This window comes from Tamandua tetradactyla, chromosome 24 (assembly GCF_023851605.1).
Source record: "Tamandua tetradactyla isolate mTamTet1 chromosome 24, mTamTet1.pri, whole genome shotgun sequence".
Taxonomy (NCBI): domain Eukaryota; kingdom Metazoa; phylum Chordata; class Mammalia; order Pilosa; family Myrmecophagidae; genus Tamandua; species Tamandua tetradactyla.
In genome coordinates, this window is record NC_135350.1 from 8,701,251 (window position 1) to 8,717,102 (window position 15,852).

General features: G+C 36.3%; 1 protein-coding gene across 17 annotated transcripts in view; it reads left to right on the forward strand.

Annotated features, from left to right (window-relative positions):
- Positions 1-15,325, forward strand: part of CAMK2D (calcium/calmodulin dependent protein kinase II delta) — a 348,954-nt gene extending 333,629 nt beyond the window's left edge. For 9 of the 17 annotated variants that reach the window (XM_077142467.1, XM_077142461.1, XM_077142458.1 and 6 more), the window contains 5 exons: positions 4,507-4,582; positions 8,496-8,590; positions 10,530-10,758; positions 12,284-12,379; positions 13,581-15,325. In XM_077142467.1, coding sequence (XP_076998582.1) covers positions 4,507-4,582; positions 8,496-8,590; positions 10,530-10,758; positions 12,284-12,350 — 467 coding nt within the window. In that variant the 3' untranslated portion in view covers positions 12,351-12,379; positions 13,581-15,325. Of the gene's footprint in view, positions 1-4,506; positions 4,583-8,495; positions 8,591-10,529; positions 12,380-13,580 lie in introns of those variants that run through there. The other 8 variants (XM_077142472.1, XM_077142473.1, XM_077142475.1 and 5 more) reach the window with 2 other exon arrangements.
- Positions 15,326-15,852: the final 527 nt, after the last annotated feature.

A 15,852-nucleotide genomic window follows, 5' to 3' on the forward strand; every position in this document is an offset into this window, starting at 1 on the left:
GAATTATATATTTGTAAGTGGTAAAATGGGAAATTTTAGGTTTTATCTATTACCAGGATAAAAACAAACAAAAACTCCATAGAACTGTGTAAAGAGTGAACTCTAATGTAAATTATGGACTCTAGTTAATAGCACAATTTTAATAATATAATTCTATCAATTAATTTAATAAAGGCAGCATGGTTGGAGCGGAGAGGTAAAATAAAAGGCCTTAAAAAGGGTCTGGTGCAGTGGACGGGGGCTCGAGTATGCAAGGTCTTGTCCTCTCTCACTTCAGGGCCTTATTCCAAGAGAGTGGGAAACCTCTGAAGGAAACCCAGTGGGAGTTACCTGAGGAGACCTGTCCTTTTTTAAGATCTGGCTGCATTGTAGAGAACGATTGAAGAGCAGCCAAAGTGGCCATAGAGACACAGGCAGAAGTGAGGACTGTCTGTGCCAGAGTGCTGGTGAAGGAAAGAGGAGGACCAATGTGTAAGATATTTAAAAGGCAAAATCAGCAGGACTTGATGAATAGGATGAGAGCAGCCTGGCAGGGAAGTCAAGGATAATTTTCATGTTTCTTTCTGGTTTGTGCAACTGGAGAGGTGATGTTACCATTCACACATTCACTGAGATGGAGAGCCCCAGAAGAGCTAATAGGTTTGTGGTGGTAGAAATTCAAGAGCTTCATCTGAGGTATGTTGAGTTTCAGGTGTCTGGGAGATATCCAAGCAGAGGTTCCGAAATAGGCATTGACTATTTTGTCAATAGGTCTGGAGAAAAGGTGTAAAACAGAGGTAACAATCGGGGAGTCATTGGGATGTAGATAACAATTCAAAACATAAATGTAGACCAAACCTTGGGGATGTAATAGGCAGTGAGAAAAGGACCTGAACTTGAGTATTTAAAGGGAATTGAAACATTTAAAGTTCAAGTAGAAAAAGATAACGTGATAAATGATCATTTGAAGGTACAAGCAAACAAGTGGTAAGAAAAGCGGGCTCTAAGGGAAAGAAGGGAAGGAGGGATGGAGTAATCAGCAAACACTGTACTTTTGGGCAGTGCCTTCACTCTCTGTACTTGTCTGTTAAACAAATAGTATTTGTCTGCATAGTTCAGAACTTGTGATGATCAAATCTGATCACATTTGAGGAAGTGCCGAAAACCATAAACTGTTTTATTACATCATCACTCCCATTTCTCAGGGATTTTTTTTTAAAAAACACACACAGGGACATTTCATTCCCTTCTCTTACTTTTCCACACCTCTTTAGAACAATAAAAAAAAGCCAAAAATATGAATTTGAAGCTACATGGAAATGTTCCCAATTGTTTTGCATAACTGCATGGAAAATAATTACACTCAGGACCTGGAGCCCCTCCCACTTGCCTTCTTATTCTCTCCCTTTTTTGCGCAAGAACCTGAAAATCCCAAGATCATACATACTGGCTTGGGACTTGTCGGTGTAGGACTAACATCTCACGTCAATTCTATAAATAAAACTACTGGATACTCAGTTCACTTGTGATTTAATGGCTAGCTTTGAGGTGGATGAAGCTATGGTATTCAGAGAATGCCTTACTGGTACACTGTCCCCTCATCTTGCTGTGATTAGTGACACTCACTAGCCCTCCCCACTCTTGTAAACTGGTCATTATTTAATATTCAGGGAGAGAGAGGGTCAGGTGACGAATGGCTGTGCCCACAGAACATACCACACGGGCCCTAGGCACAGTGGCTGCCCCTTAACCTCACTGCTGCTGAGAGAGTAGAGCTAGCTAGCACCAAACCCTCCCCCTCCTCTAGTCAGACGCAGGGTCTGTAGCAGCCATTCCATCTACCAGCAGACTGCTATGTACAAATGATTCATTCCCGGGCTTCTGCTTTCCTTTAAAGAGTCAGCTGTCATGTGCTTCTCGTGACTCACTCTGCCCCAGGGAAATAGGCACGCTAAAGATTCCTGAATTCTAGTCCCCTCCTAAGCCAAGAGAGTCACGTTGCTTTTGGGTGGTGATGGATCACAGAAGCATCCTGGCTAATTCTCTTTGCTGTCCTGCCAGCTGAAGCACCATTGTTTCTGAGCATGAGAACCAAGAGTGAAGGCAATTTATATTGCTTTGGTTATGCAGGACTGAATTCAAGCCTGTTGTGGCATGTAAAATACTTCATTGCTAACCAGTGTTTTCACCATGGTGCAAAGAATGAGAGATGGCCATATACACCCCTGTGTTTCCAATTCTGTATTATACTTTTGAAGGTTGCGGGGACTTTCAGAGACTTCACAATGTGATCCTGAACTTTTCACACTCTATAAACTGAGTATTAGCCTAATGAAGTTCTACAAAAGGCACTGATTCTGTGCTCCAATGTTTTCTTCATTTTTGTTAGTTTAAAAAAATTGATGGTTTTCTAAACTGTAGTTTTCCTTTTAGCCATACAGAGCATTTGAGAAATCTGTTTAACTAGTATTAAGCTAGGATTTAATATGAGAAGGAAGTTTTAAATAGCTGCATTTTCTTGCTCTCCTTTTCTGAGCTCTTTCTCATGGATGTCTTTTATTTTCAGGAGGTCAGCTCAGCTCTCGTGCATTATTGCCAAATGTTCATTCTGTTGAAACCATAGACAAATGAATCACTTATTGCCAGCTAAATTAAGCTAAATATGCCACAGGCAGCATCCCGATTACAGAATAATTCCCTGCTACTATTACTGTCAATCCCCATATTTTGGGATGTATTATTAATATTAGTCAATAAAATGAACATGGGAGGATGGGCCACGGTGGCTCAGCAGGTAGAGTTCTCACCTGCCATGCCAGAGACCTGGGTTCGATTCCTGGTGCCTGCCCCATACGAAAAAAAAAAGAACATGGGCAAGAAATGTTGTTTTAGACGTATATAGGAGCCAAGAACCCCTGTTTATGTTCTTTTGTATAAATGAAAAGTAGTTACGTGACTAAATGTGAATTCTAACACATATGTGGTGATTTTTTAAACAATAGGCCTTGATGTTGTTATCAACCATTTTATGGCCAAATTTAATAGTCCCATGTTTTGTCAAATAGTCTGTTACATGCATTAATTATGATGTAATCTCCTATAGTCTCAGTGAACATTATGTTAAACAAAGAATGCCATATACTGGGTTCAAAAATGAATGTAAATATTTTAGTTTGTATTAAACTCTGCTTAATGAAGATGAGATTCTAAAAAAATTCAAACTGGTTAGCCTTAACCGAGGAAAGTCTAAAGGCAGGACTTGAGCTGTCTCTGCAATGAATGGCAACCTCACCAACTCTAAGATAGAGTGCAAGTAATTTTTTTCTGTCCTCCAGTCTATTTCCAGTTATTTTGAAGAGCACCCCAATGTTCTTAAAACAAAATTCAATCAATTTTAATCTTCAAACTTTTCATGCAGTAATTTCATATGTAAAAGTATAGTGTTCTGAAATCAATAATATCAATTGATCAAATTGACAAACTTATCAAGCATCTGTTTTATTAAAGCCTCTGGACAAAGCTTCATAGGAGATACAATAAAATAACTTGTACTTTTCCTACAGTAAGCTTTTAATTTAACTAGGAAGACAGGTTACACAGTCCATAAAGTTTAATACCAATTTAAAACAAGGAATAATTTGATGTGACTAAACAAAGTGTCAGGTAGAGCACATGCTTAAAAGCAAAGTGAGTGCTACAGACATGGTAGGAATTCAAAAGGGGAAAAAACATTTGGGGCAGATGTAATCAGAAGAAATGGGTGGGATTTGAGCTGTCAACTATTACTAATTTTACCAATTGTGAGCTAGAAATAGAAACAAATAGAAGCAAGTCATATTCGGTGTTGGGACTGACAGAGCTGCAGCCTGGCTTCCATCCAATCACCCGCTCACTTTCACAGTATTGATTCAGATGTCTCTTTTCCAATTTGCAGAGTTTACTAAAGGCCATTTATCTAAATATAATGGCCAATTAGAGTGTTGGCATCCTCTAATCTTGTTACTGCTGAGCAGTAACAAGATGCAGATATTTATATAAAGTTAAACATCTCAGTAGAGTGATGTGTTTTTAATTGATTTTCCTTAACACATTTGTTGACTGTGATGAAAAAATGTTGTCAAACTCAATCGAATTGATAAAGGTAGTAAGAACTAATTTTTAAAAAGCCGTAGCCTTGATTGCTGTTTTTCTCGCAACTGGAATCATTTACAAAGTCCCAGGGATATGGCAATGCTTCCCAAACGGAATGTGCCCAGGGATCACCTCAAGATCCCGTTCAAATGCAGATTCTGAGTCTCTAGCTTTGAAGTGGGGCCTAAGAATCTGTGTTTCTAATAGACCCAGAGATACAGACACTGCTGGTCTATTCACTTTGATTAACAAAATTGTAGAGACAGTAACACTTCAGTTTCAGAGAATATGTGTCTTAAATGGCAATATCCTGTTTATAGGAAATAACGTTATTAGAATAATACTCTTTAGGGCTTTTCTCCTTTATTCTCACCAACTCTATATCCTTGCCTTTAGCACGAAAGCAAGAGATTATCAAAGTCACTGAACAACTGATCGAAGCCATCAACAATGGGGACTTTGAAGCCTATACGTGAGTAGAGACACAATTTTTTGCTTTGATGACTATGGCAAATGTATTTTCTTTATGAGTGCATTCTTCAGAGTACCTGAAATCATGTATTCCGGATTTGACATGTTAACAATATCTTTACTTAAAATACTAAATGTTCCAGGGGAGAAATAAACTTATTTAAGATTTCAGAGAAAGGAGATATTACTTCTGATCCAGAGATTGGAGAATCTTTGTAATTGTCCAGATGACTGATCACCAGCACCTTCTTATGATAGAAGGACGTTCCAAGCTGTGTGAGCAAAAGCACAAAACAAGAAAGTGCATAGAAGTGCAGTTTGGTTTAAGAAATCTTCTTGCAATTTTGCAGAGGTGCTGGGGCAAAGAACAGGTGTTGGGGTGGGGGACTATATCAGAGAACCACCCTCTCCCTCTTCAAGCAGTGCAACTTAACTTTGTCTCTTTTATGTATTTTATCCCTTAGGTAAAATTTCCTTTGAAGAAGAGACGCTCATGCTTAATTTAAAGTTTACAAACTGCTGGGTCATACAGTATGTGAAATAAATTACTTTGCCCAAGTATAAATAAAGCATTCTGGTAAATAGGGCATGAAGGCTTATTGCAGGAAGGATGTGGGTCAATAAGTTAGCTAACTGAGGATAAAAATTGATCTAAGCCTTCCCCTTACATCATACAACAAAGTGATTTCCCCTTGAAACATTTAAGTACAAAACAAAAGACAGAATCTAATATCTGGTTGGAAAGATCTTTCTAAGTTTAAAAGCAGGGGAAATCATCACAAATTAGAAAATAAATGATTAGTCTATCTAAATATATAAAACTTGTATACTTTAATAAAAGTGCCAAGAGACAAATAAACGGGAAAATATTTGCGAAATATCTTTCAAAAGCTAATTTACATTAAGTTAATGCAATGGACAAGATTGCAAAGTAGAAAAACAGGTAAGGACATGAACTGACTACTCACAAAACAGAAAATATAAGTGACAAGTAAACCAAAAAAAGACTTTTACAACACCAGATAGAGTGCAAATGGGGCAGACTTTCTGGGTGGGAATAACAATAGGGACCAGTTTGCTATCATGTTCCAAGATGGCTTTTATAATGGTTCACATCACTTTAATCCTGTAATTCTACTTATGAGAATTTAACATAGACATGATTATGAACCTAAAACACGGACAAAAATTTATAAACAAAGATATTTATTGAAGCAATATTCAAAATAGAGAAACATAGGACACAGCTTATATGTCCAACATTATTATAACAGGTAAGTAATTGGTGGTGCCTTTAGTACAGTGGATATTTATGAAGAGTTTGTAGTGATCTGAGAATGTGCTTATGATATAGTCACTGAAAATAAAGCAGGTTGTAAAATCATGTATACATGATTATTTCAAATACATAAAAAATCATTAAAAATGAAATGTGCCAAATTGGAAAGAGAAAGAGAGAACGAAAGAAAGAAGTTGCATTTGAAAGGTGAAATTACATGTGTGTTTTTCCTAATCTTTCCAATTTTTTTGTAACCTGGTATTCTTTCATCATCAGTTAATATTTGATCGCCAAATATAAAATATGGACGAGAGTATCTAAATTTAAAAACTAAGCTAAATCCAGGAGCTGCTTCTTAAAAATTAAATGCGTGTGGAAAGAAAGAAATAGCAAGAAATGGGGTTTAGAAGAATAATCTTTCAGTTCAGAAGCAGCAGTTCGCTTTTAAAATTATTGAGAACACTGTGCAATAGGACTTGCAATCTCTTTTTTTTTAAATTCTGATATAACCTTGTTAAACCCACAGGGTTCTCCAAAGCCTAAAAATACTATTTGTTTTTTAAATATCCTTTTGCAGTGACATTCTCCTGGTATGGTACAATGTTTGTTTTGTTATTGTTCTTACATCTTTGGTTCAGGTGGGGGTAGCAGCCACAGCCAGGAAAACAGGGGGGTATTTCCTATATTCTCAGGCAATCACATCATTTCACTAATTCCTTTGCCTATGGAGGCTTGTGATCTGGTTTGATTTTTGTACTTTCAGTCCCAGGGAGAATCCTTTGGGAGCTTCTGGCATGGTAGAATGCGTATCGGTGTGGCCCTGGCAGTACATACCTGTTCAGAGCATACACCCACAGCCTGTAGGGGAAATGACAGCTAGACACGGGGATGGTATGGATATGGCTATGGATATAGATATAGATGATATAGAGACAGGTATAAGTAGACAGGCAGGACAGACTAACAGGGTTTCAAACATATTGACTATTGTATAAAAACATCCATCGTGATACCGTGACTCTCATATGATCTTAGTGCAATTAAGGTAATAAACTTTGGTTCACTGATTTTGACAATCAATTGTTATTATTTCTAGAGGAAATAACAGCACGTGGCAGAGTAAATTCCTGTTTCCATAGGAACCCTGTTCTTCCCATGTTACGCCTTAGAAAGAGATTATATATATTTGCCTTTGAGCTTAAAAATACCTGCCCACCAGGCGGCCTGAGGCAAAATTTTAAGCCTCACCTCTTTGCTTTTAGAGCTTTCTTTACCACAAAGAAAAGCCACTGTGATTTTCTATTTCAAATATGAAAAAAAATTAGCTCTACATTCTTCCACACTTTGAAGAACCCTAGTGAGTTAGCCTTTCAAACTTATATTTTTGTTGAAAGGGTAAGAAATTTTTGATTTCCAAATGAGGACTCCCCATATGAAATCAGATGCAGCCCCGTTTACTGTTTGACCTTTGGCACAGATAAATAAAAACCCCAAATCCCTCAATTTACCCTTTGAACTCCTACTAATTCTTCAAATCCAAATTTTAAACACCTTCTCTGAGAAGCCTACCTGATCAGCATAGGCCAAAGCAAAGATTCCCTCCTCAGTGTTTCTGTGGGACATTATACATAGCTCGGTGACCCAGTGCACAGTCATGTCCTATCACACAGCCAACCACCCATTCTTCCAACCAGCTCTGCATTTTCACAGTACTGTGCCTTTATACTCGCCGCCCTCTCCCTCCTCACCACTCTCCACATGCCTAGAACACTTCTACTCATTCCTAAAAGCCCAGCACAAATTTTCTTTTTCTCAAATCCTTCCTGTCCTCTGTGTATATGTAATCTGGTTTTCACACACTTCCTTTTTACTTCTATTCAAGCATTAATTGTTGTGCTGCAATTGTTTGTTTCAGAGAATATCTACTACACAGCAGAAGCTTAACAAAATTTTGTGTTGAATATATGAATTTCTCCAAAGAAAGCCCTGTGGATTTCACGGAATATTCAAGATAGTGTGACTGTTTGTTGGATTGTGTTGCTAGGGTTAAAAAAAATAAACAACCTGATATGTGCAGTTGAACCTCTTCAGAATTTTATTTTAAAGGTTTGAACCTTAAACTCAAGTTCGATTGTCTGGTAGACATTGTCATGAAGTAGAGGTTGTGGTTCCTGCCTGACATCAATCATAATATTAGATGTTTGAACTCATTGTAGAAGCTGTGATGCATCAAAACTTGTTTCAAAAGTATTCCATTTCACACTCAAACACGGTTTTATAGTACTTAGAGAATGTTTCAAAGAAAATAGTAAGTCAAAAGTTAAAGCCAGAAAAGCCTTGAGAACTTACCTTGGAAATTAAAAAAGTAGAAGTTTTTAAAAGGAGACTCTTTTTTACCTGCGTTTTCAACTGGTTTTATTATCTTGCCCCTCTCTGAGGTCTCTGCGAAATGGTTTTGTTAGAGACATTCTTCAAACCACCTTGCCAAAGTGTGTTAGAAATTTTATATTTTAGCATGTGTTTTAGAGACTTTTCTTTCATTTACTGTTTCATAAATAAGAATGACTACAATGAAACAATAAAATATATTAACATGTTTATTCATTGGTTATTTCCCTTATTTTTCTTCCTCCAGAAAAATCTGTGACCCAGGCCTTACTGCTTTTGAACCTGAAGCACTGGGTAATTTAGTGGAAGGGATGGACTTTCATCGATTCTACTTTGAAAATGGTACATTTATTCTAACTCTGGTAACATGCCTTTTCCAGCTACTTTTTGAATTTCTCTGAAATTTGCAGATTCTTTGCCTCTTTTCTGCAATGAGATCCTTTACCTTAGTCCAGCATTTACACTATAAAATTTTTTTTATTATTTGAAAAAAAAATATGACAGGCATAAAAATTTTTGTGCCATTTGGAAAATATCTTACTTTGTATAAAAGTAAGGTTGATTGAAAACATTCCTTATAAGTCCCAGTGAATTCTATCTGTGACAAAATGTGTTACCAAAGAATGTGTTGAGTTTTTTTCCAAGTCATTATAAAACTGTTCATAAATGAAAAATAAAAAGAAACCACAGCATGTCATAATAGTCAACATAGATGAATGCTTTCAAGCATACTGGGTACTTATTTTCAAAGTAAAGTGTAAATGGAGATGAGCAATTAGATAAATATTTCAGTTCAAATAACAAGACTTTCAGTTGTCTCAAAGAAAAGAGCCACATTTCATGACAGATGACAAAAGAAGCCTCTTCCTACAGAAATCTTCACATCAAGAAAAATGTAAACTATAAATTCCTTTGGTACTTTTCCTTTGCCATACACCTGCTGGCATCAGGCATTATGTTGCTTTCATACGTGATGCATAGCACGAATTCACTCTTTTTGCGGTGAGATCTCAGTGAATCAAAGCAGAACTTCATTAATGATTGAAGTAATAAGACCCACTTTCAGTAAATATTAACATTGACAAGAATGTCTTGCCTTTATTAAGTAATTTAATAAATTACTTTTTCTTATATGCAATGGGCATTTGCACGCAAGCAAACAAAGGATTACGTGATTAATTGGCTTTAACAAAACTTCAGTAAATGCTCTTAAATTCTCTGCATCCCAGAACCCTGTATGACAGCGCACCATAGTGTTTCCTCCCACTGGCTCACAACTGATGCCGTCTTATCTCTTGTAAAATTAATTAATTAAAATGAATTTATCTGCACATTAATATTCTTAACCTCTTTCTGCAGAATTCTATACATTATTACCTTCCATACATATTCTTCATTCTGGGATATTCTTTTTTATGAGACTACAGCACTGAGTAGGTATGAATAGATTTTTTTTCTGAGGATGGCAAGTATGTTTAGATTATGGCAAAACAGTCCAAACTGTTCTACTGATGTAAAAGAGAATAATCATCAGTAACTAAGCTACACTAAATCCTCAAATCTCAGTTATTGGTCATTAGAACAGGTAGAGTCTGGAGCCTAGTGAGGAATACTTAGTGAAAGGGAAAGAGCTGCTAGATTGGAACCAGGCTACATGGCCAATACCAACTATTGGAGTTTTATTGGATGGCCATAACAGACTATCATGAAATGAACTCTACTACCTCAAGGAGTCACAGGATGAGATGCAGAGACAAGTTCATGCTATGGCCAGCCTCTTTTGGAGACAGTGATCTCCATGCTTGACATCAGGTATATTTCCCTTATCCTATGTCCTTCACCTACCAATAAAAATGAAGACCACAGGATATTGTGGCAGCTACTCCAGTAGTTCTTTCATTGGGAAGACAGGAACTGATATGTGCACCTGGGCCAATCTTCCCCACCACTGTTCCTATTGTGGCTTCTGTTTCTAACTATTCCCATCGCACAAAATTGCACCTCTCCAGCTAGTTCCTCCAGTCAGAGTTTGCAGAGTGACATACAAATTGCCTTCAAGTGGGATCAAATAAATTAAGGATTGTGTCCATTTTGCTCTTTCTGTTATCCTTTATACTTTGCAAAATCCTTGGTACACAGTTAATGCAAATAATTAGTAGTAGCTGAATGAATGAATAAATGAATGAATGGCATTTCATTCATTGATCCCAATTGAAGTTATTGTGTCTTGAATTACTTTACATAGAAACTAAGATTTGCTTTTCCTGTTGGTCTCTTTCAGCTTTGTCCAAAAGTAATAAACCAATCCACACCATTATCCTGAACCCCCATGTACATCTGGTAGGAGATGATGCTGCCTGCATAGCATACATTAGGCTCACGCAGTACATGGATGGCAGTGGGATGCCAAAGACAATGCAGTCAGAAGAGACCCGTGTCTGGCACCGCCGGGATGGAAAGTGGCAGAATGTTCATTTTCACCGCTCGGGGTCTCCAACAGTACCCATCAAGTAAATATTTCCAGGCTGTCATCTTCTTTGTTAATATAGCCATGGTCAGCTCCTTCTACTTATCCCATTTTTAATAGCATGGCATATGTTATTTATGCTAATGGTCAATTATGTTGGTGAAAATAAATGCCTTGGTAGAAAAGAATCTATGAATCCTGAAAAGATCAATCACATCAGGCATTTGTGGGTTGAAACTTGGCATAGAGTAGAGTGCAATAGCTTTAGATAAGAAATAAAAGATAGCCTGTCAAGCTGATTTCTCTCAGGGCTAAATAAGGAGGATTCATGTAATGAGGCAAAGTATTCGTGATTTCGTTGTCACAATTAGCAGAGGAAGGGACATGGGAACAAAGAATAGAGATGAGTTTCTAAGATGGCCATATAGTATACAGGAGGTTTATTTCACAGATTCTCTAATCAGTTACAGATATTAGGAGAAATTTATTTTTTAAAAACCAGCATTTAGAAAGCAAATGTTTCCATGTCTTTCTATGACACTCTATCTCAGATGTGTTTGTTTGTCTAGTCAGTAACTAGACAAATATTTATTGCACATGTCCTATGTGATTAGCCTGTGCCAGATAGAGTGCAAGGTAAATGATGTTACCCTCAAGGAATGTATTTTCTAGTATGGAAAGCAACTAATAGCTGATACAAAAAACAAAACTATATAATAAAGTGTATTATCGACTTCAGGGTATGGAATGAATGAAAAATGTATCGAACTGTTTATAACAGTTGAGAAGTATACTTTGTGGAGAAGGTAGAATATGATGGTCTTAAACGATGAGTGGAATTTGGAGAGAGAGAAAAAACAAAGAGGAGATAGCCCAAGCTCAAGGAGCATCATACCAAAAAAGGGTAATGTCAGAACTTTCTCTTAATATCCTAGAGGATTCTGGATAAAGTAGGCTGCCTGCAGTAGGAGTAAAGGGAAATCATGGGAAATAAAGTTCCATCAGTCCAGTGGGTTCTGGTACAAACTCAATAGAAGTTGGGCCCATTGCTGGTCTTATTCCGCATTCTCTCACCAGGAGAGAATCTCTCTGTTAAGTTTTGGATGCATGGAATAGGGAATCAAGTTCATACGAACAGACTTTCAAGTCACTCCAGAGATCCATCATAATTTCTGAGTTTCGTTACATACTATAGTTGTTTTCAAAGTCTTCTTCTGTGAAATAAACCTTAACAATTATATATCTGTTGGATTTGTAAAAAGAGGGTCAGCAAGAAGAAACAGCAGATATGTCAAAATCCATTCTAAAAACGATAGCTATGTAATTTAGAGAAAGAAATGAAAGGGAAATGCAGATAATGAAGACACACCCAATTTCCTGTGTATGTGTATTTTTTATAACCCCAAAGGGGTACAACATAAATTGCTAGCTAACATAGAAGGGATTACATTCACAAAGTACTAGGGGGTTAGATTTTTCTGTAATTCCCTCAAGTGTTTATGGGATAGAGCCTATTTAAGAAAACTTCCTTTTATGCCAGATGGCTTAAATGGGGTGTCTCTTAATAGGCCATCCTGTATTCCTAATGGGAAAGAAAACTTCTCAGGAAGCACCTCTTTGTGGCAAAACATCTAAGGGCTGAAAACCATTCTCATATGGGTCTTGTAAGTAAAAAACCTGCTCCATGATACTTTGTGATTGGAGCTAATGAATGAAAAGCTGCATGGCTGTTTATCTTCACTTTCAGGATTTTTTTTTTTTTTTTGCATTATATTCAATGAAAAACATATAAAGTCTTTGAAAATTCATAGCAGTTTTGCATGAGCTTTGGAGACTAATGTCCAGCCCCATTTTGTAGCATAATCCTTATTTTAAAGACAGTAAATATTGAGAAGAGCCTTCCTTCAACATAAGGATTGTGCCACCTTAGAGTATCCTCGAGGCCTCACATCCAGAAGGATTTTATGTCTGGGTTATTTTCACATAACTCTCAATTATCCAGGCCTAATTCATATCAAACTTTAGCATCCTTTGTTTTCTGTTTTTCAAAAGGTTGCAATTCCTGTTCCGTGGTTGACTGAAGTTAACATGTGAATGAATTTGCTGTGCCTGACTGAGTGTAATTGGTATTTGACCATGAAGACAGGTCACAAATTTTAGTCAGGCTAAAATTTAAAACTCACAAAGTGGGTAATTCCACAGGATAATTGAAAGTTGGCTGTAATTCAATTCATGCCTGTATTGTTGTTTTTAAAAATTTGTTTCTTAAACTAGGTTTACAGGAATTAAGATATGTGTGTGGTGTGGTGTGAATATTTTCCCCATTGAAAGCACTATGCCTTGTCAGAGCTTTTAAGAAACACTACTCCCAGCTGTTGCTTTGTAGAAAAGGGACCACCAATTAAGAGTCATCTGGTTACATTCCATGCCATATTCTTTGTTAAATTGACTTCTAGGTTTGATTCCCAATGGAGTCTAAGAATAATGACAAAAGCTAAGGATAGGCTTAAACTCTGAGTTTACGTCAACCACATGATAATATTCCTGTATTAATTTGGCTAGTAAACATGAACGCTTAAAATGTATATTTAAACTTAATAATGTGATTGAAGCCTGGATTCCTGCCTCTTTTTAGCTTAGCTTTGTGTGAGCAAATTGACGGATAATTACTACTAAGTTTCTTTTTTAATATTGTGTTTCCTTCTCCTTTAATGATTGGAAGTAAAGATGTCTTATGCATATTTTCAGTCTGTTATTCAGCTGAGTTATAAAATGGTAGCCTTCTCACACGTTTGGCAAAGTGATTTGATGATATTTTGTTAAAACCATATCATTTATTTCTTCCTCCCTGCTTTCTCCTTGCAGCTAAATATCAACAGTGCCACTTCCGCATTCTCTCTTCTCCAGGCACCCGGATGGCACCCCTGGGCTGCCCCCCTCCTCTTCATGCATGTTTCTCAGTGCATGAAGTTGTGACGGTCCTACATGTAATGCATATGTGATGCACCATCTTGTCATATCTTCCTTCCTACACATTGTTTACACTTCAACTACAGGAATGTTCCATGTAAACTAAAATTTCTGTTGGCAAATAATAGGGGGAGGTTAGACAAAAAAAAAAAAAAGTTCCACAATATTCATGTACAATCTATTCATCAAGTTTCTCTATTTATGCCAAGATTTAACGGACTACATTATTGTTCTCTAAATGGCAGTTTGTAAAAGAAATGTAAATTTTTTAGAACTCTTTGCCATTCATCTGTTTTGGCTTGTTTGTTTGTTTTTTTAAAAAACAGCAAAAAAAATACCATCAGTTTCCTGGTATTATTGTAGTTGAAATGGATGATTCTTCCGCAAAAGCTTGTTGCTGTTTAACTATTAAAGTGAATTGGTACATGGACGAAATCACCAAGAATGTGGAAGCAAGAATAACTTGGTTTGGCATCAGCTGATGCCATTTAGTTTTTGATCAAATTGTGTAAACTGGAAACATTCACATTACTTACTAGTTTGGTCACTTTGGGATAAACTCACACTGTTCTGGTGAATTCACTGAATTGAATGTTTTGAATGTTTTGTTCATTTCTAAAATCAATGCTGTGTTTTGTATTGTTTTGTTTTGTTTTTTCATTTCATCCTCTTTTGTTGTTCATTTCATCTATTTCTTTCATTCATTTGCTTCCTTTTTAATTTTTCTTGTCTCTTCTTTTTTTGGTGGCTGTACTTTTACTTATTTTTCTTTGCTTCTCAGGCTAGTAGTATGTAAGAAAAGACTAGAAGTGAAATTTGCATATCAAAGCTAAAATAAAAATGTAAGTCTTTTGGAGGTAGCTAAACTAGCACTTTTGATCATTTTCAGGGCTCATAAAAATGTTGTCAAGGAGATTTTAAAGGTTTTTTTAACTCTGCATAGACTCTAATTTGGATTTAAGTTACTTAACCATGTTGGAAGTATGTAACTTGTTTAAAACTTATGATAAAAAGTAAGTTCCTACTGTAACTGCAATATATCTCACTGTCTGGGGCAGTTGCCCAGAGAATACCAAATTTTGATAGCAGAACAGCGTTTTGTGCAAATGCATTTATTTCTTCCTTGTGAAATACTTGGGCTCCTCTGACACCATTTCCAGCTAGATGCTAAGTTTAGAGAGTCCTGTGATTGTTTTTCGTTCTCATAGGTGTTTTGAACTTGTTCTTGGTTACCTGTGCACTTTTTGCTTCTCCCTTCTATCAGATTAACATTATCTTCCTGCAAGGAGTTAGGATTTGCCAGTTTAAAGAAAAACGGATTGTCCCAGTTTTGCTTTGTGCTTCTCATTTCTCCCGTGTTTATTCAATCTCTGTGAAGCATTTTTCTCTTCTCTGAAATACTTTATAGTGCATGGTATCTTCATCAACGTTATTTTAACGATAGCAGTTCACAACCTTAAGCAGCCTACTTTTAAAGCAGAAGCAAAAAACAAAAACAAAACAATAAAAAAACAACCCTCCCTCTTTTCTCTCATTTCAGCTTTCTGCGTTGATTACTAATCGCCTTAGATATTGTTGCTAGTGGATGTGTGGTAGATGGATTGAAGCTTTTCTGATAATTATTACACAATTTTAAACAATATATATTTAAAATAAATATATATATACAGTAAATGTTTTGAGCCATGTTAACCTGCCAGTGAGATCTGTGAAAAAGTAATGGCCTCATTTTTCCTTTTAGTTTCTTTCACCTTTTTGTGAAACAGCTATACGTGGCATACATGTATTTAAAAAATAAATAGTATAGAGTGTTTTTTTTATACTTTTAACTTAGCATGTGGTGTTGAAGTATTACTATAGATCAAGTTTGTCTTCCACACTAAAATGTGAGGAAATTGTGATTTCTTTCCACCACAATCAAATTACACATTTATTATCTTCTATCGTTTTGAAACACTGCAGTTTACCATGGGACACTGTATATATTTCTTGCCATAATGGTAAATGACTGATTGACATATTTAAGAGTTAATAAATTTGTGATTTCTGCTGACAATGTGTCCATTTTTATTTCTTAAGAAGAGGTGTTGTATTTATTGCATGCATGGTACTGTCCACTGCCTAGAGTGGTGTGTTTTAATATGGTCTTAATATTATGGTCTTAATA